At 43.8% G+C, this 27,671-nt stretch overlaps 1 protein-coding gene across 3 annotated transcripts in view; it reads right to left on the reverse strand.

Moving 5' to 3' along the window:
* The window catches only part of WDR72 (WD repeat domain 72), a 363,484-nt gene that overhangs the window by 60,892 nt on the left and 274,921 nt on the right, over window positions 1–27,671 (reverse strand). For 2 of the 3 annotated variants that reach the window (XM_088443051.1, XM_088443041.1), the window contains 3 exons: window positions 23,477–23,568; window positions 22,102–22,184; window positions 21,288–21,468 (listed from right to left, as the gene is read on the reverse strand). In XM_088443051.1, the coding sequence (XP_088299177.1) occupies window positions 21,288–21,468; window positions 22,102–22,184; window positions 23,477–23,568 (356 nt within the window). Of the gene's footprint in view, window positions 1–21,287; window positions 21,469–22,101; window positions 22,185–23,476; window positions 23,569–27,671 lie in introns of those variants that run through there. The other variant, XR_015869431.1, reaches the window with a different exon arrangement.

Consider the following 27,671-nt stretch of genomic DNA (forward strand, 5'->3'; position numbering starts at 1 on the left):
AGCAGTACAACAGCCATAGTGAGACAACAGTAAGATAATTAGTGAAGAAACCAAAAGGAAAATGACTGGAAAGTACATAGATCTGACTTCATACTTAGGGCTTGATCAGCACGGTTCGCAATTGCAACCGCATACGCAGATCTTCCGATTGCTGCATACTGCTCATGCGTATGCACCGCACAGCACATGCGATTAGGCACACAGACAGGAATCCATCACAGAGTGAGTGACAGGCTGTGAGCGTTTGGGGGTTCTGACGGGGGAGTGGTTGCAGAAACGCACACGTGCCACCATAGCTCCTCTTGATAGGGAGTAAGCCAATTTAAAACAAACGTATGTTAGAAATGGCTGTCTAGACAAATAGTGTAGATATAAACCAGGGGTGGGGAACCTTTTTTCTGCCAAGGGCCATTTCGATATATATATAACATTATTTGCGAGCCCAATGCAGGCCACACCCCCTCTGTGTGATGTCACATGAAGCGGGGCCACAATCGCTGGTGATTACAGCAATGCCCGAAGCACACTGAGGATGCTCCAGGAGACTGTAAGGGCAGAGGTGTGACTGTCTGAAGCATCCTAAAGACACTCCAGATGGCGCTGATGCATAGATTCTGGCTGCAGGGTGCCATTTTTGGCACCCTGCTAGCCAGGTGAGGCTAGCAGAAAAAGCTCCCAAGGGCCAGACCAAATGATTCCAGGGGCCTTATACGGCCACCGGGCCTGAGGTTCCCCATCCCTGGTATAAACTATTTATATGTTTATTTATGTCAAATAAAAACATGAAAGATAATATTCATAATGTACCAGACTGCTCACAGTGCATCTATTTGGCTTTGAAACAAAGTGTCAGTAGAAACAACAATTGACAAATTGTAACATATAGAACATTCTAGTAACAAATTAAGCAGTTTTAGCCAAACATGCAACTGTTATAGACGATTTCAGACAGTAACTTATAGCCTATTATAACTTCACTCTTAGGTATATGAGAAGCACTATAATCTCATACAGCGCAGCGTGGTTATACCTACACTATCTGTCTAGACAGCCGTTTCTAACATACATGTGTTTTAGATTGACTTACTCCCTATCAAGAGGAGCTATACTACACACACCTTAGTGTCATTTTGTCCTTATTTCTATAAAATTTGTATATTTAATCAATGGGGGAGGAATCCCAACATAATTAGGAAAAGGCTGCAGGGAGTGCATTTAGGAAGCGCAGTCAAAGAACTACCTATTTTTATGTATCTAATTTATATATATATGGAAAAAAGAAGTAGCGAGGGCACTCACCATTATTTGCACAATAAAATCCTGTTTATTCACATACCACCAGTATCATATAGCTGTATAGTCCGACGTTTCAGTCCCCATATGAGTCCTTTGTCAAGGTGCATCCTTAGCCATTTATTAATCAAGCCATAACCCGTGGTATGTTTTCTGGGATCCAATGTTACCACTCTGTGTAGTTTTCATCCAAATCCATCCAGCGGAAGGCCCAAAACAGGCTCCCCACGTCTGAACAAGCTCCCTGGGTCAAAGATCTGCCCGGTGCACTCAGCCTTGAGGTCCGATCAGGACTCCAACTACTCCATTAGGCATCCAAGACCATATTCCACCCCTCTGTGAGCTTTTATCCAAAACCGTCAAGTGGAAGGCCCAGAACAGGCTCCCCGGGTCAAAGTTCTGCCCAGCCTCCCCATGTCAAAGTTCTGCACATTGTACATCAATGGGAGCTCCGACTGAGACCTCAATCCCCTGGTATGTCTTATGGGATGCAATGTTACCACTCTGTGAAGTTTTCATCCAAATCCATCCAGTGTAAGGCTCAGAACAGGCTCCCCTGGTCAAAGTTCAGTCCAGCGTACACCAACAGAGGTTCCGACCAGGACCCTAACCCCCATAAAACCTGGCCAGAATTCAAGTGGACCACCTTGCATTGGTTTCATCCCAATCCAGTGCAGGGGTGTCTGAATACATAGCTGAACAGACAAACAAACAGACCAATTCATTTTATATATAAGATTTGTCACTCTGTCGCCATGTGGTCTAATAGCTTACTCTTTCGATACTAAATAAGTATGTAAGATTTGGCAGCTTTACCTTTATAGCTGTGGACTGGGGCTGGCTGGCAACTTTTAGCCTGGGGGGCAATTCCAGAGCACAGGCTCATAAACAACGGCTCATCCTTAAATAGAGATTGCTTGATCTCGCACACAGACCGACCAGCACAATTGAACAATGAGTGTCCTAATCAATGACTCAAATAGGGATGTTAGTTTCAATACATACACTTAAACAAATTAAACATCATAAGAGGAAAATAAAATGGTGGATATTTCTCAGAAAAAGAGACAATATAGGGCCCCATTTAACAACAAAACAAAATACCTTTAGCACTTACTAAAGAAGTTATGGTCTTTCAGTATTTAACAAACAGCGGTGTCACATTCCCTAGCCCCAGTGTATCTCTTCCTCATTCCCCAGACCCAGTGTGTGTCTCTCAGCCTCATTCCCCCAGACACAGTGTGCGTATCTCAGCCCCACTCCCCCAGCAAGCGTCTCTCAGCCCAACTCCCCCAGACCCAGTGTGCGTCTCTCAGCCCCACTCCCCCACACCATGGGGGTCATTCAGACCCGGTCGTTAGCGCCGATGCGCTCGGACCGGGTCGATGGCCCCCCACAGAGCATGCGCACGACGGCGCCAGCGCTGTCGTGCGCATGCGTGAGACCCGCTACGACCGACAGCGCCGGTCGTAGTGGGTCTCGATCCAAAGGGGGTGAGCTGTCAATGTTGATTGACAGCTCGCCCCATTTGGAAGGCGGGCCGGGGGGGTGGCAGCCCAAACGGAGGCGTTCCCATGGGAACGCCTACCGTTTGGGGGAGGCCCCACTGACATCACTAGTGATGTCAGTGGAGAGCTTCCGGCTCAGACAGAGCCAGAAGCTCTCCGGGGCTTACGACAAGGGAGACCCTACCCTAGGGTCTCGTCGTAAGCCCCGATGGTCGCGATGGTCTCTGACCATCGCGACCATCACCGGAGCGGTCGTTAGAGCTGTGGGTGTTAACCCACAGCCTAACGACCGCAACAGAGGCGGGCGGTCAGTATGCAAGCGGCCGCCCAGTTTCTGAGCGACCGCTTGCATCCTCCGACCGCCTCTGAATGAGGCCCCATGTGTGCGTCTTTCAGCCCCACTCCCCCAGCCCCATTCTCCAGCCCATGTCACCCCAGACCTGTGTCATCAGTTCCAACCTACCCCCATCCCTATGTCATCAGCTTCAACCTCATTCCCTCAGCCCTGTTTGATCAGCTCCAACCTCCCCCCCAGCTCTGTGTCATCAGCTCCAACCTCCCCCCAGCCCTGTGTCATCAGCTCCAACCTCCTCCCCAGCCCTGTGTCCTCAGCTCCAACCTCCCCCCATCCCTGTGTCATCAGCTTCAACCTCATTCCCCCAGCCCTGTGTCCTCAGCTCCAACCTCCCTCCCAGCCCTGTGTCCTCAGCTCCAACCTCCCCCCAGCCCTGTGTCCCCAGCTCCAACCTCCCCCCCCAGCCCTGTGTCCTCAGCTCCAACCTTATCCCCAGCACTGTGTCCTCAGCTCCAACGTTCCCTCCAGCCCTGTGTTCTCAGCTCCAATGTCCCCCCCAGCCCTGTGTCCTCAGTGTCAGCTCCAACCTCCCTTCTCCCCCTGCAGCCACCGCGACCAACACTTACCTGTTGCTTTTCTGTTTGGCTGCCTGCTGCGACTGTGGCAGGCCCAGCGTCACCATGCAGGCTGCCTGTTGTTGCAGCACAGGGATAGACTTGGCCAAGCCGTGGAGGTCCTGGAGAAAAGCCATCAGTGGAGACTGACAGGCTCCGCAAAGGCTTGTAGGAGGAGCTGCTGTGGCTGGGCATGCGCAGCAGCTCCCCCATCGGCCATTTGTTTTAACTTTTTGGCACTGTGCAGAATCTGTAGTCTACAGCTGCCCGTTAGGAGCTGAGCTCCGATCGCGACAGCGGGCGTTGGTAGGGTAAAGGGTGGCCGTTGGGACCGGCCTAGCGGGAACCGTCCCAGGCGGCAGATTTCACCCTAGCCCATCCCGCCACTGGCTGTGGAAGATATTTGGCAACAAACTAACAAACATATTCTTTTATTATATAGAGATTTACAGCTATAGTTATGATTACAGCATACTGACTGACAGAGAACCCAATTGTTGTGTGTACTTGACATTATCACCATTACCTATTTAAGGGCCTGATTGTGAGTCGCACACAATGCCAATGTTCATAGAGGTGAGTGATATCTTGCTACAATGCATATGTCTAATTCGCTACCATAGGGCTGGTGCAAATTTGATGGTGCAACCAATGGTGACGGCTAAAGATGCAGCAGGCAGTATTACAGCTTCTAAATAAAATGAAAGTGGGCGTCTCAGTCCTTGCACACCAAGGACGCAGTCTTATACACCAGGGAAGGCACGGCTGACACTAGCATTAGTATATAACTGCAACTACGACTTTGGCAAAAGACGCTAAATTTGTCATAGCCACATGCAATTCAGAATCAGGCCCTAAGTGTAGAAATGCACAGTGACTTCATTGTAATCTCTTTATTAAATTGATACAAATGATCTAATAATTTAGGTGCATCTGAAAAGAGTGTCCATTCTTGTACTTTGCCAGGAAATGCTTACACAAACTCTTCTGTTGTTCATGCTGCAAGAGCAAGAAACACACAGAGAAAGATGCATCATTGTCTTTCCAATAACCTCATGTTAGCAGTACTGAACATAAAGCTGACTAAACTCCCTACAGGGGAAAGAGAACAACAATTAACAATCCAAATAAATCTATTTTGATTCCTGAATTGCTCTGGGGCTGGGCAGTTAAAATATTGCTCCTCTCCAAAATACTGTATACCTCTTTTGAGCTGATCTCTACATAACCACCCCAAATCTTATGAACCAAATTTAGACCATGTCATACTTCCCCAGAGCGTGTGGAGGCGCATAAATCTTGGGTGGCATTCCCAAACACCTGGAAGCATCTGGTTGGCCACACGGAGCTGCCCACCACCTGCCCATGACCGTCCACTTCCCGAGTGAAGCAGGCAGTCCGGATGGCCAATGATGCAATATACGCTGAATCACATCATCGCGGCCCTGTCCCCACCCTACAGTGCTGGTAATTGTGGCATTGTGTTGCAGGGACAAGGCCACAATGACTCCATCACACCACCCCCATGCTCCCCACTTTACCACACCATGCCCCACGCAGAGGTGGAAGCCAGTAAGTCGGCAAATATAGACTATGTCATCCACTTTTGTATGTTGAGGAAATGCCCCAGGTTAGCCAGAGATTGCATCTTTAGAGCCAAACTAAAAGTTGGCTTAGTGGCTCCTACATCTAAAAGAGGCAACTGGTATGCCATTTGTATCAATGCAAAGGCTTTTTGAATCCCTTCCCCCAATACCAAGGGTAGATATCTGGAGACACTTGTGCAAATCTTTCATCCATATGATCTATCATGGCTTGACCCCAAAAATATAGAATGTATATATATATATAGAACAGTGAACATCATCATATTACTCTCATCTTTCTGCCTTTTGACCCTTTCTCTTTCCAAACAAATTACAAATTTACATTTAACCAACCAGTATAGTGTTGTAATATTATTATTATTATTAATAATAATAATAATAATGTTTTATACAAGAATGCGTGTTTTATATCTCTTTTAGTTTATAGAACCAATTTTCCACTGTGTTCCTGTCGCTGTGTCCCATTGTTTCACTACCTACTCAGGTCCAGCTGGTTACTAGGAGGTCTGAACACCAGTGTCAGCAGCCAGTTTGCATGCTGGTACCGGTAATTGCTAGACGACCAGGATGCAGTGTATGTCATCAGAGGCTGCAGAGGAATTTCTGCAGTTGGTGTTTAATTGCTGCGATACTATGTGTAGCATCACACCTGGAACTTATTTCACCTGGAGGAAGTTGGTTCTGATTGATGTTTTGTGATTGGTCTGTGTGTGTTAAAAGGCATCCAGGCTTTCACCTCTTTGTCAGTTATAGCTTCTTATCTTGGTGTGAACTAGCTGATCTTAGGGCCTGATTCAGACCCACTCGCGAGCGGCTGTCCGCTCGCAAGTGGGTCCATGGTGTGCACTGCGCATGCGCACGACGGAGGGAGCTCCGTTGTGCGCATGCTCGAGACGCGACGAGCGAAGGACTTTCCTTCGCTCGTAGTGTCTGATCAAAGGGGGCGTGCTGTCGATGTTGATTGACAGCACGCCCTTTGGTGGGCGTGCCTGCCAGACGGAGGCGTTCCCAAGGGAACGCCTACCGTCAGAAGCCGGCCCCACTGACATCACTAGTGATGTCAGTGGGAGTGATTTTGGTTCTGATAGAGCCAAAATCACTCCTGGCCTTGCGGTTGAGAAACTCAACCGCAGGCTTCTGCTCGCACTGGCGATGGTCGCGATGGTCAAGACCATCGCGACCATCATCCTGCACGCTCGTATAGGCTGTGGGTGGTGACCCACAGCTATACGAGCGTCCAGGAGGACGCTCCATAATTATGGAGGTGGGCCCTGATTCAGAGCGAGCGCTCTGGTCAGAGCGTCCGGCTCTGAATCAGGGCCTTAATTCCTTGTCTGTTAATCCAGTTTGATCTATTGGCTCCAGCTCCCTGCATCACCTATTGTTAAGTAACACCTTACTTAATATTGGAAAGTGCAATTTGTTTGCAATTACTGTTAAGTGTACTAACCATTCCACAGTGCTTTGGGATTTGGCACACCAGTTATACCATGCTGTAGATAAGATTCATAAAATATGGCCCAAAATGTCTACTTTTTGCAGTTGGAACTGTGGTAAGATTGGGACCTTAAAACCAACCTTCAAGAAATTCCCAATGATTTAAAAATTATGGACAAACATAATTGAATTAATATAGTCACTCCGGCCTAATTCAGACTCCCCTTCTTGCCTGAATTAGCCCTTCTTAACCACTGCCCCCACAAGCTTCAATCACATAATATATGTAATGGGTCACATCCTTACTGCCAACAGACTACCAGCATCTCTCGCTAAGAGTATATCAAATATTCAGAGGTGCTATAATATGGAAGCCCTGCGATTCAAGTAGGCAACACTGTCTTCCTCCCCTTTGAAAAATGGCAACAGTGATTTGATTAATATACTATTGCCAATTTCCACCTCCAATCCTTAATTTCCTTGGATACCTGTTTTGCAATCAGATATTTGCCTATGACGTATTTTCATGTCCTCGATATGTGTACTGTATGCATTTTATGGCCTTGTCAACCTCAGGAAGGTGTGGTATGAAATGTCAAAATTCAGAATGTCAACACCAGAATATCGACATGGTTATTATGTCAAAATGGTTATTATTTCGGCACTGTGCATGTCGACAGTCAGGATGTTAAAATAGCATTTTTACAGCATTTGAGCCCTAAACTAACCATAACAGCAGCCTAATCCTGTCATGTATTGTTGACATTATGACTGTCGACATTAACAATGTTGGCATAATGACCATTTTAACATTATGTCCATGACAACATTGTAAATGTCAAAATTTTAACTGCCGACAATCAGAATGCTGACAGTGAAAATTTTGACATTTACTATGTTGTCATGGACATAATGTTGACATGGTAAGGACTACAGGGTCATCCCTCTACCTCTATTTACACAGTGCAGAGGTGGCGGTGCTTCTCTTTCTCATTACACTTTTATGTTTCGGAGGGTGGTGAATATGTATGAACCTAGTTGAGGCTGGGGGGGACCAGGCAGTTACAGCGTTGCAAACCAAAGTGTTTTGTGGTGCACAGCGGCTTCGCTTTGACACCTTCCAAAAATTTCTATATACTATATATTTTAATAATAATAATGGACACAGGCTAAGTTTAAACAGCAGTGTTTTTCCCTATAATGTTCTGCATGTTGTCAAATTTAGAAGTTGAGAAGCAATGCAGTAAATGATTTCTCAGTTGGAACAAGTCAGTTCTCTTTACAGAAAAACCTTTCCTGTAAGGATGTTTTACTGCGGTAAGAAGTACAGGTGGAACCTTATCCTCTTAGTGTATGGAAGGAGGCTGAAGTGCTGGTTTGGCGCCTGTGCAATTTGATTTAGTGTAAAAATACACACCAAATCTGATTTCTACTACATTAAGGCGTTCTCCAGTAAAATACACAAAGGAGAGAGAAGGAATGTGAGGATTCAGCAGGCTTGCTTTCTTTCACACAGGGCATTTAACAATAGGGAAAGAATGGGGAAGGAAAGAAACATTTCATTTGAGTGAAATGAAGATGATTAATATTAAGTTGAAGTCAAAGGCTGGAAAGTGAAACATAAATGGATGTGTGCTCTCTCTTACGAGAAATAAGTGCAATTTGAAACTCAAAATATTATTTTACTCATTTTGAAAAGGGAAAAATAGAATTAAAAATAAACTGAAAATACTCTAGGGAATATTAAATCAGGAAACTCCAGTCATTTTTACAGTTAATTACATATGGTTGATGTAAGTAAATATTAACCTAATTAAATATCCATGGTACCCAGCAGCAATAGCAACAAGGGTATTACGGATAATCACTTACTGGGTAGTGATGTCCCCACTTACAATTGAGAACCAATTTGTGATTAAGCCATAATGGTTACAAGTACTAACTGTAAAAAAAAATTATATTTAAGAGCCTTGATGTAGTTCACATTCCTTATGACTTTGAAAAATGCCATCCGGAAATGTTCCAAGATCCATGATTATTAGAATGCAAGCTCCGCTATAAAAATATCTTTATACATCGATGTGAAAAAACAGAATTGCCATTATATAAGAATAATAAAATAATATCCTTGAGCTAGAACAGAGGTTCCCAAACTCCGTCATTACAGTGCAGGTTTTAAGGATATCTATGTTTGAGCACAGATGACTTCATTAGTACCTCAGTTAATTTGATTTAACTATCTGGACTCAAAATGGATATTCTAAAAACCTGGAATGTACTGGTGGAGTTTGGGAAACTCTGAGCTAGACCCTTAGCAATGTATTATAGTCATAGGGAGAGTATAAACAATCTGATTCAGGCTCCGGCATGCAAGACCAAAACTGTGTTGCTAAACACTCCAGGAAACCATTACATGGCAAAGCAGAATCAGAGAGCAGAGTCTTTTAGTGGATTTGTTTCTCAAATATGATGGAACATAAACTCTAAAAACACATGGGGCCAAACGTAATAGGGTGAGGGTTTAGAAAATGTGTATTTTCAAAATGGGAAAAACATCTGGATGAGAGTTTAAATCGTGAGTTTTTTAAGTCTGAAAAAACATGCAAGTTTGTATGTTCTCAGACTCTATTACATTGGCCAAGTTTAAAAAGTGTGAGAGTTTACTCTCACATTTCTAAACTCTCACCCTATTACATTTGGCCCATGATGTTAATCAGAGAAGCAGTGGTACAACAGGATCAAACATGAAACATACTTATACAATAAACATTCCCTCTGTTTGAGGCCTGTTTGGTTGCATGGAATATCTATCTGTCTCACTCTGGTACAAACCATGATACAGTATTTCAGAACTGGCTGAAAATCAACACTGGATAATGGCCTTGCTGAGGAGCACTGGATGGAGTTTGTATCCCTTGACCAAAAGCTTCATACAAATAGAAATACATATTATATTATTTAAATTACATGATAAATGAATGATGAATTATCATTGGTTCCCTCTCTAATTACATGTCATCATTTATATTTCATTAATTAACAAGCTACTTTCATTCATTATTCAGCCACAGGACTCCACAAAGCACCCGACAACAACACACAGCAAAGTATAATATTTTATCCAGGTTGGTGGAGGATTGATGGAGTGGTGCTCACATTTCCACTCTCCATTCTTTTCTCACAACACTAAATAGGAGGGAGCATACACATTGGTATTGCATGAGGGTTGGGTATGGGATGCCGTTGCTTGGGATTCCGATGGTCAGAATCCCCCGATGCCAGCATCCCGACAGGGTTAGGTTACCGACACCTGTCGGTCAGTATCCTAACCCTCCCCCTCTCCCATCCTCTAGCCCTCCCTCCTCGCTGCCTAAAATTAACCTCCCCCACCACACCCTAAACCTAACCCTCCACCCTTGTGCCTAACCCTAATCCCTAAGCTTCCCCCTTGTGCCTAACCCTAATCCCAGTACTTACCATCGGGATGCTGGTGATCGGGATGCCGGCGCCGGGATTTTGACTGGTGTTGGGATTCCGGCGTCGGCATTCCAAGTGCCGGTATCCCGACTGTTGGTAATATGACCGCAGCCTTTGTATGATAGTGTGTGTCTTGTATTCATATTCTATGAGTATAATATCCCACATACACACAGTTATATGGAAGAGCAACATTTCTATACAACAGTGGAAGTATGTAGTACTTCACATACAGTTTAGCTCCATGTTAAGTTTCAGGACTTTACTTGCATTAACAGCTGGCAAATTTTATATAACACATAAGTAAATGAATGAAATATAGGGTCTGATTCAGACCCGCTCCCGAGCGCTGAGCGCTCGCAAGAGGGTCGATGTTGGCCCAGTGCGCATGCGCACGACGGAGCCGGCTCCGTCGTGCGCATGCGCGAGACCCGTATAGCGACGGGCAAGCCGTCACTCCGGGTCTCGTACCAAAGGGGGAGTGCTGTCGATGGTGAGTGACAGCACGCCCCCTTTGGTGGGCGTGCCGGGGGCGTGGCTGCCCAGAGGGAGGCGTTCCCATGGGAACGCCTACCGTCTGGGGCCGGCCCCACTGACATCACAAGTGACGTCAGTGGGAGTGCTTTTGGCTCTGATAGAGCCGAAAGCACTCCAGGGCTTGCGGCAACAAGACCCTACCACAAGGGTCTCGTCGCAAGCCCGATGGTCTTGACCATCGCGACCATCTTCCTGGCCGCTCGCTATAGCTGTGGGTGGTCACCCACAGCTATACGAGCGGCCAGGAGGCCGCTCTAAAAATTAAGGACGGCCCTGATTCAGAGCGAGCGCTCTGTCAGAGCGTCCGACTCTGAATCAGGGCCATAGTTCTCTCTCTATTCTCCCCAATCATACTGTACTCTTTCACTTACATAAAAGAAGGACATTAGATACGTAACTAAGTTATGCAGTGAGAGGGCAGAGTAGCAGTAATGTGAGGTGCGTGTTGCTTGAGCTACTATTCCCTCCATATAGGTTACATGTTTCTTATATCGATCACTAGAATGTAAACTTTAAGCTGATAATTGGCCCTAGGACTCAGCAAATCCACTTGTACAGGTAATTACTGTGAGCTGATGTCTGTAAATCAGATTGGTCAATCAGTTAAACATTAACTGGAGGCCATGTCAGATACACTGAAGGACAGGATTTGAGATGCATTGTAATGACTTACTGAAGGGAGCACTGTCCAATGAGGATTAATGAAGACTGTTGTCATCTAACAATTAACTCCAGAAAAAGAAAGTATTATCTTAGTATCTCAGATCATCCCATCACAAACCGTGAACTTTTCCAAATACATCTTTTGGTTATTCTTAATAAGTGGTAAGGGCTGCTCTCTATTGTTTCCTATGACTATTAGTAAATTTACCTATAGTCACTAAAAACCAGAAACCTTTATGCGCATAAGAAAACAGGATCAATAGAAATACAAGATTATTGGCACTACTAAACTGATTATGGCGGATTTGGATCTGTATTGGATTAGAATACTCAAGTTCTAATACCTGGCCTTTTTTTATAGGGTTATACTTTAATCTTTACATTTTAGGATTACTTACATAAAGAGTCATTAAATGCCAGTACCATTTAAAAATAAACAGGCAATCGATGTGCAGTGAGTTTATGCCTTGCAGTACATTGCAGTCCTATAGCAGTGCATCTGATACTTTGCCAAGGTACTGTACTAAACCAGTGATGTAAAATCAATTTAATTTTCAGGTGGGATCAGGAAGAAACCACCTTCACCAAACAGCAGTGTGTATATGGATTAGGGGTGTGCAGCGGCCACTTTTCGTGTTTTGTGTTTTGGTTTTGGATCTGGATCTTTCTTCATGTTTTGGATCTGGATTGGTTTTGCCAAAACCACCCTTCCGTGTTTTGGGTTTTGGGTTCTGGGTTTTGGATCTGTATTTTTTTTTAAAAAAGCATAAAAACAGCTAAAATTACAGAATTTGTGGGTTTTTCTGCTCCTATGCTATTATTAACCTCAATAACCTTAATTTCCACTCATTTCCAGTCTATTCTGAACACCTCACACCTCACAATAGTGTTTTTATGTCCAAAAGGTTGCACCGAGGTAGCTGGATGACTATGCTAAGCGACACTAGTGGGCGGCACAAACACGTGGCCCATCTAGGAGTGACATTGCAGTGGCAGACAGGATGGCAGTTTGAAAAACTAGGCCCCAAACAGTACATAATGCAAAGAAAAAAAGAGGTGCAAGATGGAATTGTCCTTGGGCACTCCCACCCACCCTTATGTTGTATAAACAGGACATGCATACTTTAACAAACCAATCATTTCAGCGCCAGGGTCTGCCACACGACTGTGGCTGAAATGATTGGTTCGTTTGGGCCCCCACAAAACAAGCTGGCAATTAATCTGTCCCTGCACAAACTGGCTCTACGGAGGCAAGATGTCGTCCTCATCCACCGATTCCTCACCCTCTTCAGTGTTGTGTACATCCTCATCCTCACAGAGTATTAATTCGTCCCCGCTGGAATCCACCACCACAGGTCCCTCTGTATGTTCAGGAGGCTGGTCTCCCTGGAAGAGTTGATAATTCATTTTTATGAACTTCATCTTCTCCGCATTTTGTGGAAGCAACCTCCTACACCTCTGCAGACTTGTGTCGGCCGGAAAGAGAGACACCACATAGGCTTTAAACTTAGGATCGAGCACGGTGGCCAAAATGTAGTTGTCTGATTTCAACAGATTGACCACCCTGGAATCCTGGCAAAGCGAATAAAGGGCTTCATCCACAAGTCCCACATGCTGAGCGGAATCGCTCCATCTTAGCTCCTCCTTCACTTTCTCCAGCTGCTTCTGCAAAAGCCTGATGAGGGGAATGACCTGACTCAAGCTGGCAGTGTCTGAACTGACTTCACGTGTGGCAAGTTCGAAGGGCTGGAGAACCTTGCACAACACAGAAATCATTCTCCACTGTGCTTGAGTCAGGTGCATACCCCCTCCTTTGCCTATGTCATAGGTGGATGTATAGGCTTGAATGGCCTTTTGCTGCTCCTCCTCCTCTGAAGCATATAGAGGGTTGAGTTCCACCGCGTCACAACCTCTTGCTTCAGGTGATGGCGGGGCAGGTTCAAGAGTGTTTGCTGGCGCTCCAGTCTTCAGCACGCAGTCGCTGAATGGCGAAAGTGGCCAGAAATTTTTCGGGCCACCCAAAGCGTCTCCTGCACGCCCCTGTCGCTTTTCAGAAAATTCTGCACCACCAAGTTTATTGTGTGAGCAAAACATGGGACGTGCTGGAATTTGCCCAGATGTAATGCCCGCACAATATTGGTGGCTTAGTCAGATATCAAAAATCCCCAGGAGAGTCTAAGTAGGGTAAGTCACTGGGCAATGATTTCCCTCAGTTTCTCTAATATGTTGTCAGCGATGTGCCTCTTACTGAAACCGGTGATACACAGTGTAGCCTGCCTTGAAACGAGCTGCCATTTCTGAGATGCTGCTACTGATGACGCTGCTGTTGTTGCTGCGTAAGGTGATACATCTACCCAGTGGACTGTCACAGTCATATAGTCCTAAGTCTGCCCTGTTCCACTTGTCCACATGTCCGTGGTTAAGTGGACATTGGGTACAACCGCATTTTCAAGGACACTGAGGACACTTTTTCTGACATTTCTGTACAGTCTCGGTATCGCCTGCCTGGTGAATTGGAATCTAGATGGGATTTGGAACCGGGGACACACTACCTCCATCAGTTGTCTAAATCCCACTGCACTAATGGCGGATCCCGGACGCATGTCTAACACCAACATAGCAGTCAAGGCCTCAGTTATATGTTTTGCTTCAGGATGACTGCTGTTGTACTTCATCCTCCTCGCTAAGGACTGTTGGAGGGTCAATTGTTTAGTAAAAGTAGTGGTGTTCCTACTTCCTCTCTGGGATGATGAACGACTCCCAGCAGCAACAGCAGCAGCGGCAGCAGTAGGCGTAGCAATGCAGGATCCTCCAGAGGAATCCCGGATAGGAGAGTCAGTCATGCCAGTGACATGGCCTGCAGGACTACTTCCGATCCTAAGGAGGAAATTGACGAGGAGGGAGTTGACGGTGTGGTTTGCAGGCGCTTGGATACAACAGGACAAAGGGATTTAAGTGTCCCTGGACTGCTTATGGTCTTAGCCAAAGTTTCTGAACTTGACAGTAACTTTTTATGAACGCGCTGCAGGTGACGTATAAGGGAGGATGTTCCTAGGTGGTTAACGTCCCTACCCCTACTTATTTCACCTTTACATATGGTACATATGGCAAGACAGTTGTTGTCCGGATGTGGATAGAAATATTGCCAGACCAAAGAGGTGGAATGTTTGGTCTACTGCCCAGGCATGACCGTGATGGGCTATTTCATCCCACGGACAACAACTGTCTCCCCCGGAGCCTGATTTAAACAAACCACATCACCATCAGAATCCTCCTCGCCAACTTCCTCCTCAGCGCCAGCTATACCAGTATCCTCATCCTGTTGTACTTCGACAGTGACATCTTCAATTTGCATATCAGCAAGTGGGCCGTGGGTGCTCCTTTCAGCACTTGCAGAGGGCGTGCAAATGGTGGAAAGAGCCACCTCTTCCCGTCCAGTGCTGAGAAGGTCAGGCATCGCAACCGCCACCACACTTGGACTCTCCTTGGGGATTTGTGATATCTTCTAAGAACGCACAGTTCTTCGCTGTGCTTTTGCCAGCTTAACTCATTTGATTTGTAGCGGGAGGAGGGCTTCCATCATCATGTGAAGCTAAACCACTAGTCATGAACATAGGGAAAGACCTTAGCCGTTCCTTGCCACTCCGTGTCGTAAATGGCATATTGGCAAGTTTACGTTTCTCCTCAGATGATTTCAATGTTTTTTTTAAGGTAATTTTCCTGAACTTTGTCATTTGGGATTGTATATGCCCTCTACTATGACATTGTGCATCGGCCTTGGCAGACGACGTTGATGGCATGTTATCGTCTATGTCATGACTAGTGGCAGCAGCTTCAGCACTAGGAGGAAGTGGTTCTTGATCTTTCCCTATTTTATTTTTATCGGAGAAAGTTTGGTCCTCCATTTATGTTATATTGATATATACGTGCGGCTAAGGCGCACACAAACACAGAAAATATTTTTTATTTTTGTTGGAGACTAGTGCAGTTTGGAGGTTACACCACCCTTTAAGAAATGAGCCAGCCGGCTCTTTACTTATGGGACACAGGCGCATGCTTGGTGCTGCTCCTTTGTTAATGCACGTGCAGCTACAGTGCACACAATTCACAAAGACAGAAAAAAAAGAAGAATTTTTTATTTTTTGTTGGAGTGCACTTTGGGGGTTACAACACTCTTTAACAGACAGACGCACACTTGGCGCTGCTACTTTAAGGATGCACGTACAGTGCACACAATTCACAAGCACAGAAGAAAATATTTTATTTTTGTTGGAGTGCACTTTGGGGGTTACACCACCCTTTAACGGACAGACGCATGCTTGGCGCTGCTGCTTTGAGGATGCATGTAGAGTGCACACAATTCACAAACACAGAAGAAAATGTTTTATTTTTGTTGGAGTGCACTTTGGGGGTTATACCACCCTTTAACGGATAGACGCACGCTTGGTGCTGCTGCTTTGAGGATGCACGTACAGTGCGCACAATTCACAAACACAGAAGAAAATGTTTATTTTTGTTGGAGTGCACTTTGGGGGTTACATCACCCTTTAATGGACAGACGCACGCTTGGCGCTGCTGCTTTGAGGATGCACATACAGTGCACACAATTCACAAACACAGAAAAAAAAATATTTTTTGGATTGCACTTTGGGGGTTACAGCACCCTTTAAAGGACAAGCCAGCCGGCCCTTTACTTATGACACAGGCGCACGCTTGGCGCTACTTTGTTGATGCACGTGCGGCTACTGCGCACACAATTCACAAACACAGAAAAAATTATGTATATTTTTTGCACTTGAGGGGAGCACCCCTGATGGACAGAGCACCCCCTGGATAACACTACAGCACCCCTTTAGGACTGGGACACTGCGCAACACAGCCCAGCCAGCCCCTATGGACAACAAACTGCACAACACAGCCCAGCCAGCCCCTATGGACTTTGCAGCAGTGGACACAGCCCCTATGGACAACAGCAGCACAGCACAACACAGCCAGCCCCTATGGACTTTGGAGGAGTAGACAGCCCCTATGGACAACAGCAGCACAGCCCAGCACAGCACTACACTACACAGCCCAGCCAGCCCTAACTCCCACCCTCCCTCTTCACTGTCCACAGCCTAGTGAGAAAATGGCGCCAACGCGGGTACCATTTATAGAATCCAAAACCCGTGAGATCCGGAAGGCGGGATGATGACGTTTTGCCTCGATTTCAGATCCGAGTCAGGCTCGAATTTTCCCGCCTGACTTGGATCTGACTCGGATATGGGGGGCTCGGACGGTTTCGGATTTCAGAAATCCGAACCCGCTCACCCCTAATATGGATATGTCATACCACAACCTCGCCCCACACATATTTAAACTTAGCAGTTCCCTATTTGTCATAATAAAACTCAACATCTATAAAATGTCAAGGTAATTCAGTAGGTTTTACCAATGTAGGATTATATTTATATAATGCAGTCTCCCCGAGAAGTATTGCAGCACTTGTATGAGGCATCCTTGTAGACAATAAGACAGACCGATAACATGCATAAAATAACATATATACATACACTTTGTAAATATATACAATTGCACATAATTATGCCCCTGTGCTTGTGCCTCCCACCAGTGTCTCTCTACATTCTTCAGTCCTTTTCTGGAATTCCAAATTTTAGGTCTGTAGAGAGTCTAATTGATTTCAGTTCGTCACAGTGAAGGTACCAGGATCATATGGAGCCCATCATATGTTGAGATTGTGAATCTTGCCCCCTCCCACTGCATTGTCTAGTGAACACCACTCACGATATCTTTAGAGAATAGGAACACAAGCCCAGGTCCACTTACACTGTTGCCTACCGGGACCAAGCTCCGAAATGTTTCAAAATGCGACCAAAAGTCAGAAAACGCCATTTTCAGAGGGTTGACCACATTTTTGCCTTTGATGCATCCCTCCCTATATCTTACAAGTAGAATAAATAAATAATGGAACAAATTAAGTCCACTATTAATAGTTGATATGTTACTATGAAAACACAGAATTATTTATATATAAAGAAATCTAAAAACATGAGCAGAGTGTAGAACCCAGGGCTGAATTAAGCCTTTGGGGCTCCAGGGTTCACTTAAGACAGGGAAACCTGTCCCCACTCCTCCGACCCTCCCCACTTGTCAACACCACCCCCACATCGTCTGGTCAACCCTTACTCGTCATCCAGCCCACCCCTACTTGAAGTTCGGCCTGCCCCCACTAGTCATCCAGACCGCCCTCAGTCGTCCGGCCTTTAGAAAATGCACAAGACTGCACAGTGCAGCATTGTGCTCCAGCCAGGGGGGAGAGGCTGAGGTAGGGGGGCCCAGGCACTGAGCCCAGTGTTCCCCCCCATAATCTGGCTCTGGTAGAACTTTTACACCAGTTATGCAATGTCTGGGCCTATGTGTTATTTCCAAAAAAAATTCATTTTGGCACCAGTGGGAAGTGAGGTGGGTGCAGCTATCCGTAGATTTAAAAAAATGTACATCTGTTTTAATGTAGTTTTTGTCTGTTAATAATCTTTGTGTATGTAAATATATAGATAAAATAGTGCAAAGTAAAAAAAGAATATATTCAACAAACATAATTTGTTATGTGTAACTTATTGTATTAAAGTTTAGTACTGCAAGCATCAATCTCTATCATCCCATACTGCAGTGGTTTGCAAACTCTGTTCTAAGTGGTGCCACAGGTGGTCCGGACCAAAGTCAAATTACTTATTGTAGTCTGTGTTAGCCTCACACAAACTGCACTTCTAGTGTGCCGCAGTACAGCCCCCCTCCCATGAATGCAAATGAGCACTGAGTCATTGAAGATTTACTGCCAGCACAGTAGAGCCGCCTCTCCTACCATGCTCACTCCTGCCCACTCCTGACACCAGTCCTGCCCCCATGCTTGTCCCATGCCCTGTATATGTCTCATATGAACAGTGGATCACAGAGATGTACACTATTAGTGCAAAGGGTTTCATATTCTACATAAAAATACATTAGTATGAAATATACACATGTATGAAAAGCAATCCTAGTTCAAGGCCCTTTGTTCCTCAGAGGCTGATTCTGAGTTGGATGCAAAGTGGCAGTATTTGTGGGCAGTCGCGGAAGTCTGATTTACTACATTGTGCTAATGTGAGCTTCTGTGAGGCTAATGCAAGGAATCACATGGCTTCAAGAGGGAAGTCGCTCTGCCCAGAGGTGCCGAGAGGGGGGGCGGGTATTAATTACCCACGCCCGGACTTGTTGGAGGGACCTGGCGGGGGCCCAGGTAAGTTGCCCAGCATTGCTGAGGGGGACAAATGTAAATGTCCCTATGTGCAGACGCCGGCGCCCCCTGCCCTGTAGGCTCTGCTACTGCCCAAGAGTCCCACCCCCTTTACTCCAGAACAGAGATTAGGCAGTGACAGCAGCCACCGGCTTCTCACACCTCTAAGCAGCAGTGCTGTGTGTGTGTGACCAGAGCTGGAACACTGGCAGGAGGAGGAGTATTGAGGAGGAGACACCCAGATCAGCGTAAGGTCAGTGACAGTGCAGGGCTGCGTGGTCTGCAGAGGAAGAGAGTGGGCTGGTAAAAGGGTGTGTGGAGGGGAAATGGGAGGTACAGTAGCTGCATTGGTGGATCCCTCGGTGTCTCTCTGTCAATGATACAGTTTAGGTGTGCTGGGCTGGGGAGAGAGGTTGCTGCCACCCTCTCCCCCCCCTGCATGAAGTGCCTGTTGCCGCTGATCACCCCTCCTGGTTCAGGCCTTGGCTAAGTTGCGGGAGGTGCCCAAATTTGGAGTGCTTGCACAGAGCATTTTTTAGAGAGGGGATGTGAATTCTGATTTGGCCAAGCCCCACAGTACCAGGGTATTTCCTCCATCTCTATGGCCCTAGCTGTGCCCACTCTTTTCCGTCCACATTCGCAACCATCATCATTGGTTTTGGCACATGCTCCAGCCCCATGCTAGATGCCAGAGATCTGTCAGAAGCAGGCTTCCCTTCTCCATACGTATGACTCAGAATAGCACGGCACTCTAGCTACATGCCCACGACACTCCCACAAGACAGAACAGTTCTTTGTGCTCACATTGTTACCACCTGGCTCCAGCAACAAAATGCCCATTTCATGGAAAATCAGATCCAGCAAATATCTGTCTGACTCAGAATAGGATGGAGATACTGTATGCAAAAATGCCTAAATTCACATCTGCGCATATGGTCTTTGCTAAAATCACTATTAGCATCTGTGCAGAGATCCGTCCGAATCTGAAACAGCCACTTAATGAAAAAATATCTGCCAGTCATTTCTCAAAATAATTAGAGAAATGCATCTCAGAGCTCGAAGGGGGAAAGAGAATATTTATTGTGCGCTAGGAATTAAATAAGGAGGGCATTAGGGATCCAATCCACTACATATATTGCACAGAACTTTAGCTCTGCAATATGGATTAATGGCTGTTTTCTAGGAGACAATAAGCTTAGGGTTATGGGAGTGTCGGTATGGACACAGTGGGAACCAACTACATTGGGCCATGACCTGGGTCCTCACTGAGTAAAATCCATATCCTCTTGTGGGGATCCCTGGTGAAGTCCGGTGGGGGTCTTAGACTCTGCGCCAGTGTATTTGGTTGTGCCAATTTCACATGTTTTCATATATGATAAATGTGTATGCGTGTACTTTGATACACTCACTGTCTGGTTTTGAGCTCCAGGGTTATTGCATCTACTTTGTGCCTCTCATTGCACGCTAAAGGCTGTTCCAACAGTGCCAACCCATCCGAGTCTCTCATTGCATGCTATGCATTGAACCCACAGTGCCAACACTTCCGTGCCTCTCATTGCACACTATGGATCTCATTCAGAGCCGGTCGCACAGAGCGTGCGGTCGGTCTGAATGAGGGGAGGACCTCTTGAATTTTCAAGACGTCCTCCTTTGCGGTGGTAAGGCTGTGGATTAACACCCACAGCCTTACGACCGCCTAAGGTGATGGTCGCGATGGTCAAGACCATCGCGACCATCGGGGCTTACGACGAGACCCTAGGGTAGGGTCTCCCTTGTCATAAGCCCCGGAAAGCTTTCGGCTCTGTCTGAGCCGGAAGCTCTCCACTGACATTACTAGTGATGTCAGTGGGGCCGCCCCCAAACGGTAGGCGTTCCCATGGGAACGCCCCCGTTTGGGCTGCCACCCCCCCGGCCCGCCTTCCAAACGGGGCGAGCTGTCAATCAACATCGACAACTTGCCCCCTTTGGATCGAGACCCGCTACGACCGGCGCTGTCGGTCGTAGCGGGTCTCACACATGCGCATGACGCCGCCGGCGCCGTCGTGCGCATGCTCTGTGGGAGGCCATCGACCCGGTCCGAGCGCATCGGCGCTAACGACCGGGTCTGAATGACCCCCTATGTGCTGTTTCCACAGTGCCAACACATTTGTGTATCTCACTGCAGGCTATGCACTGTTCCCTCATTGCCAACACCTTTGTGTACCTTATTGCACACTATGCACTGTACAAACAGTGTGTAGCACCTGTGTGTACATGTGTACCTCTGTGACGTACCAGCAAAAAGAGCTAGATTTTTCTGTTAGATGACAGCAATGGGTTAGCATGCAAGGTTCCTATGGAACCTCACAGTAAATTGAATCACCCCCTTGGTCTAGTGGTGCCAGGAAAAAAATAATTAGGTCTAAGGGCACTTTGAACTGAAAAAGTTTGGGAACCACTGACATGCTGTAATAATGTTTGTTGAAATATCTCCCAGATAGAGGTAATAAAGTAATAAAGCAGTGTAATATCACAGTACAATAAGTGGTAAAATAGAGTGACAAGCTTCGGATAAAGGCATAGTCTGCCATGCTTCCTACTTACTTTGCAGAGAAGTATCTTCAAACAACTGTTCAACATTGTAGGAGTGTTCCATGGTTAAAGGTAGTTGTGTGCAACAATTATCCATAATGCAAACTGGCTGAGCTGCTATAACACTTTTGCTTGAAGATTCCATGCAACGTTTAACTTCCGCTAGTAACACTGCTTGTATTGCTTCTGTTACCTATGAAGCATTAAGCACAAGACCTCTTGAATATAATTTCACAGCAGCACTCATCAATCTTTTGGTTCAATACATATCACACATTCCAAAAACTATTTCTATCGACAATAAAGACTAACAGCATAAAAAAAAAATCATTATATACTTATGGTATAACTAAGAAAACTAGAATTTGACTATGCCAATTACAGCAAATGCAACTTCAACAGGACACACCATCATTGCTGAACTACAGTAAATGCAGGGAAGATTAAAAAAAAGCTTTAATCACAAATTGAAAACTATATTGTAATAACCCTCACATTACAGCAGAAAGGCTGGAATCCTGTGCCCGGACATAGCTTTACAAATTAGTGCAATTTCTTTAGAGCTCTGCTCACACTTTTTATGGGACTATGCCACTTCTCCACTTCTCTGTGTCACATGACTTGAACTGGGGCAACAACCCATTTACACTGACAGAAACAGCTGCCTCTGCCTTGGATCATACACTATTTTAACTCAAAGCCAGTTCTCACTGCTGTTGTTTTGTCTCCCTTTTGCTTCTTTCTCCCTTTTGCTTCTAACAACCCTAACTACACTTTGGAGAAACCAAGAGGAGGTGATTATTCAAAGAAAACAGTTGACACTTACCTGCACTGTTTGGTCTTTCCAAGTAGAAACTATTTTCATTACAGAAACATTTTCTGGATCAGAAAAATCGGACCCATGTCTGTCTGTATGGATATAATTAACACATACTGTAGTATCTATATTTAATTTTTGTCCAAACAATAATCAGAAGTTCAAGTTACTAGTAATAGTGGGCATGGCTGTGATTTGATGATGAGAGCATTGGTTGTACAATAGATATTAATGGGATCCTATCACAATTCAGGTATGAAAAAACACGCAAGTAAGGACATAATAGTCCCCTTTGATAAAAGGTAAGTGTTTAATAAATTTATAGATTAAAATAGGATGGTAATGAGCACTCACCCTGTAATGTGGGTGCAGAGGAGGGGCTTAGGAAGGGGGAGCGCATACTCACAGTGGTATCACAAGGGGGGTGCGGACCGCACCCAAATGTCACCTGCCCAAGGGTGACACCAAAGTGCCGACTCCTCCTCAGTGACAGGAGCCGGGTGTTACACTGTAGCATTACATGCAGCACTCAGCTCCTGACACAGTGAGGGAGCCGGCACTAGAAACAGGCTGGTCCCCAAGGGCAGTTCGCATCTCCCGGAGTGACAAAAATGGGGGTTCGGGCCGGGAGGCCATGCCCCCACCCACAAGGACATGCCCCCTTTTGCTGGTGCACGGCTTTGTCACGTGTACTACAAGCCAACCCACCCTTACCCACACCGAATGTAACAAGAGGTAGGGACGCCACTGCACACTCGCACACATACCACCCACACATCACACTTTTAATTTCCACACCCCATAATACAACCACAACTCCCCCCCTCACACACAGCCCCTCCCCTGCACTGACACCGCAGGGTGAGCTCATTACCATCCTATATTTGTAACTGTCTAGTGCACCCCCCCCGCATCACCTTCCCACAAGACACCGTCCATCACACCAATACCTGAGTAGCACAGTTCACCATGATTATAATAAGAGAACAAAGTATTGCTATTTCTAAAAATGTAAAAAATCCCTTGGGACAGAGTGGAGGAGTAAAAAGGAATATAATAAAATGTTTACTGATGTCTATTTAAAGAATTGTGCGCTGCCCCCCATGTTTTGGTTTTGGATTCATATTCGTGTTTTTGTTTCGGGTTTGGATCTGGATTTTTTTTTTTTAAATGATAAAAAGTTCAAAACCCGAAATTTAGGATTTAAAATCTGAATTCCAAACTGCTGGAAGATCAGAACCGAGACTCGGATTTACCGAACCGAACCGCACATCTCTACTTGTAGTAAAAACCAATACATTTACAGCTCACATAATAAAGTTGAAATAGTGAACACTTTAACATTTTTATTTATTAAATTATCCCAATCAGCCCCTAAACTTACCCTGCAGGATCTCTGTAGTAAAAGTAGGAAATGAGGAACCAAAATGTTCTGAACTTTTCCATTTGCTGCGTGCAAACTCCACCTTCTCCTGGCTGCATGGACAGATGTATTACACGTTTATATGTAAGCAAAATTGTGATAAACGTTTCCAAATTAATTCAGTTTTCCTGTTGCTTTTTATATGAATCAATTTGTTAACATACACCCAGTAAAGGTATACATTTATTTTCCCAGCATTTTCTTGTGTCAGCAGCATTAGGCTGCCGTGAAAGGGAAGAGCTAGTCGCCAAAGAGGAGGACTTTGTAGGGGCTCCAAACGTAACGGTACTTTACCACTGCACTATACAGCAATCTGCTGCTTAGCGCTATTCTTAAAATCTTTAATGCTAAGCAAAAAAGCACTAAATGAAAATTGAATACACTTAAAAATTAATAGAAATCAAATTAATTTGTTGCCATTGTCCTAAAAACTGTATCAAAATACAGTAATGCAGTGTTTTCTTTCTAAATTTTTCTCTAAATACATTCTCTCCTATCCACTACTTAGAGCTGCTGGCATTCACTTCCACTGCTCTCATGCCATAAACTATGTCTTAGGCAGCTACACTACATATAAGTGTTCTCTCATGTCTCCAACCATGTTACCAGTGGTTTTCACATCTAAAAATGAAATCCTGCTCCAGTAGCACAATAGTATACATGTCCAGCTAGAGCCAAAAGGAGCTTGACGGTAATTTTTTTTATGTGCGAAATGGTAAAAAAACAAAACAGAGCTTAGGATCAAAAGAGCTGTAATTGCTAAAAGATTAAACCGGGGGATTACAGTACAGTGTTAAAATAATGATAGTTGCAGCCGCCCACAGGCCACCAATGTTAAATAGACTCCTATGTCTTAAGGCTTTTAAAATGTATTTATCTGATTTTTCCACTAAGTTAAATGTTCCCTGAACACAGTTTAGCCTGGACATTTCACAATTATGTGAACATTGCATGTAATCTATTTGTTTGAAAGCATTGTATATGTTTATTATTAAGTTTAGTACATACTGTACACTCACTATAACACTGCCCCTCCAACTTCTCTGTTTAACTCTCTGTGACGTACCATAGTTTAACTACATATCAAAATATTTAATACAAACAGTACACTTGTAAAACATGTATAAATTCTGCACGCATATAATTTCATCATGAAGTTTACAGTTTATACGTAATTTCCTATAGGTCAATTTCATGTGTTTCTTCCATATCAAAGAAAAACCTACTAATACTAATTTATAGAGTATTTTAAAAAAAATCTATTAAAATCATACTTTAATAGTAAGTTAATAATGTTCACCTTCATCCTCATGTCTTAAATTTAATTTATTTCATGTAAATGTATTTGTTATCCTAATTGTAGATTCTGTTTAATCCATTTACCTCAGCCTTCTCTGGATATTATATTCAATGTCTACACTTACCATCTAAAGATGATCAATAATTAATGATTAAATATGTATGAAATGCTGTTTTAAACAATTAAGCATCAAAATGAGAATAATGAAATCAGGATGCAAGGAAATTTCATTAAAAAGTGCTGGCAATTTGTCTAAAAAGAAAAAATAAGCACAGATCATTGTCTTGATCCATATTACTCTGTTCTGTCATCTGAAATAAATGTAAAGTTACAGTGTGCCCATCGCCTGCGCATATTGGAGGAAGCCATATTGTTGGCTAAACAAATAATTAAAAGAATGCTGCCTAAGAATTCACTAGAAATTTGTGACGTCACTGTGACACAGAAGTGCCTCACGCCTCAATAATGTGACTAGTTTCTAGTGAATCTAATTGTTTAATTATTGTAGTTAATGTAAAGTTGTTCCCGACATTTGTTTAAGCGAAAGATTATTAGAGATGTGCGGGTCTAGTACTCAAAGAACCGAATTTAGGGGTTTGAGTCAAACTGAGTCCGAGTTCGGAATCACTTTGGGGTACCGAGTACCAGTTCGGATCTTCCTGCATTCGTAACTCGGATTTAAATACCGAACTCGGGTTTTGGATTGCATGTTAATAGGTTAAAATAACATCATGTTATCGGTTTTTTATTATAAAAAAATACAGATCCAAAATCAAAACACGTTAAAACATGAAGATGACTCCGGATCCAAAACTAAAACACGGGGGTCGGCGCACATCTCTAATGCTAATAGTTTTATTTGTTAATATAAAAAGTTTATATCAAATATGTTTTATGTATAACAGAAGATTGCAGCGCCAATTGGGTACAAGTCCCTCTATGTAATGTTTTCTCAAATGGGTGTCTTTTATCTCACACTAAAAAAAAATTATAATAATGTGAAACAGTTATCGTGCACCCCCAAAAACATATGAGTGTCAGCTCTACCAGCAAAATAATGTACCAGTGGTGATCTGTTACATATAAAAACAAATAAAAAATGCAAGAGCTGGCATAGAGCGCCTCCCGTGCTTATAAAACTTATTGTAAAATACTAACGAACTTAGTATTTATATAAACCTAAAAATATAAAGTGGTTTTGTGCAACTAAAGTGCTAATGCAAGGATAGCAATATTAAATTACCATCATCCTCAAATACATATGAACTTATTAGTATATAATATATAACCTTTAGAATGAGAACGGTCTGTACAACTAAAGTGCTAATGCAAAGATCCTTCAAGAATCAGTGACTAAATTAATGGCAATAATATTCCATAAAAATGTGCAACAGTGCATAAATAATTTAAGTGCAAATTAATGAAAGTGCAAAAAGTTCATTTAAAACTACATACATAAATTTTAATCAGACACAACAATAATATTCTCCCACATGAAGGATAAAAGACATAAAACACATAAAACCATGAACAAAATATGTATGTATGTATATATATATATAATATATATATATATATTAGGGGTGAGCAGGTTCGGTTTTACTCGGATCTTTTTATTGGCTATCGCCGAACACGTGTTTTGGATAGCGAATTAAATCGAGCCGAAATTGCGGTAAAGTGGCGATAAGAACCGAGTTAAACCGAACCCGCTCACCCCTAATATATATATTAGGACACGGACGAAACGCGTTGGAGGGTCCTATTCTCTTTCCATTCATGAACTTGCCATTTTTTATCAGATAAGCTACAATTTTTATCCCTATTTATTCTGACAAATTTAGTTATTTATATATATATATATATATATATATATATTAGGGGTGAGCGGGTTCGGTTTAACTCGGTTCTTATCGCCACTTTACCGCAATTTCGGCTCGATTTAATTCGCTATCCAAAACACGTGTTCAGCGATAGCCAATAAAAAGATCCGAGTAAAACCGAACCTGCTCACCCCTAATATATATATATATATTATATATATATATACATACATACATATTTTGTTTATGGTTTTATGTGTTTTATGTCTTTTATCCTTCATGTGGGAGAATATTATTGTTGTGTCTGATTAAAATTTATGTATGTAGTTTTAAATGAACTTTTTGCACTTTCATTAATTTGCACTTTAAATTATTTATGCACTGTTGCACATTATTATGGAATATTATTGCCATTAATTTAGTCACTGATTCTTGAAGGATCTTTGCATTAGCACTTTAGCTGTACAGACCGTTCTCATTCTAAAGGTTATATATTATATACTAATAAATTCATATATGTATTTGAGGATGATGGTAATTTAATATTGCTATCCTTGCATTAGCACTTTAGTTGCACAAAACCACTTTATATTTTTAGGTTTATATAAATACTAAGTTCGTTAGTATTTTACAATAAGTTATATAAGCACGGGAGGCGCTCTATGCCAGCTCTTGCAATTTTTATTCAAATATGTTTTAGCCTCTTAATATTTTCTTTCGCATTGTGGAGAAAATATTATATGTCCATCAGAACCCTATGCCCATACAGCCTTGCCATGCACCAGAATATCATTGACCACGCACAAAACAGAGTGAGGGCAGTAAAGTACTATTACCTGGAGTACTGGTGAGACATTGTTGTAGCCCTCAAGCTGTAGTCATGCAAACCAGTAAATATTCTAATATTACAGTGATGGGGGGATATTAGAAAAATATTTTCCCCCAAATCACAATTTAAATCTAAATATCTTCAGTTTAGGCGAATTTCCGAAACTTTTAGGACTTGTCATTCACATGAGAATGTTACTGTGTGCCA

Source organism: Taudactylus pleione, unplaced genomic scaffold (assembly GCF_031769625.1).
Source record: "Taudactylus pleione unplaced genomic scaffold, aTauple2 ptg000019l, whole genome shotgun sequence".
Classification (NCBI taxonomy): domain Eukaryota; kingdom Metazoa; phylum Chordata; class Amphibia; order Anura; family Myobatrachidae; genus Taudactylus; species Taudactylus pleione.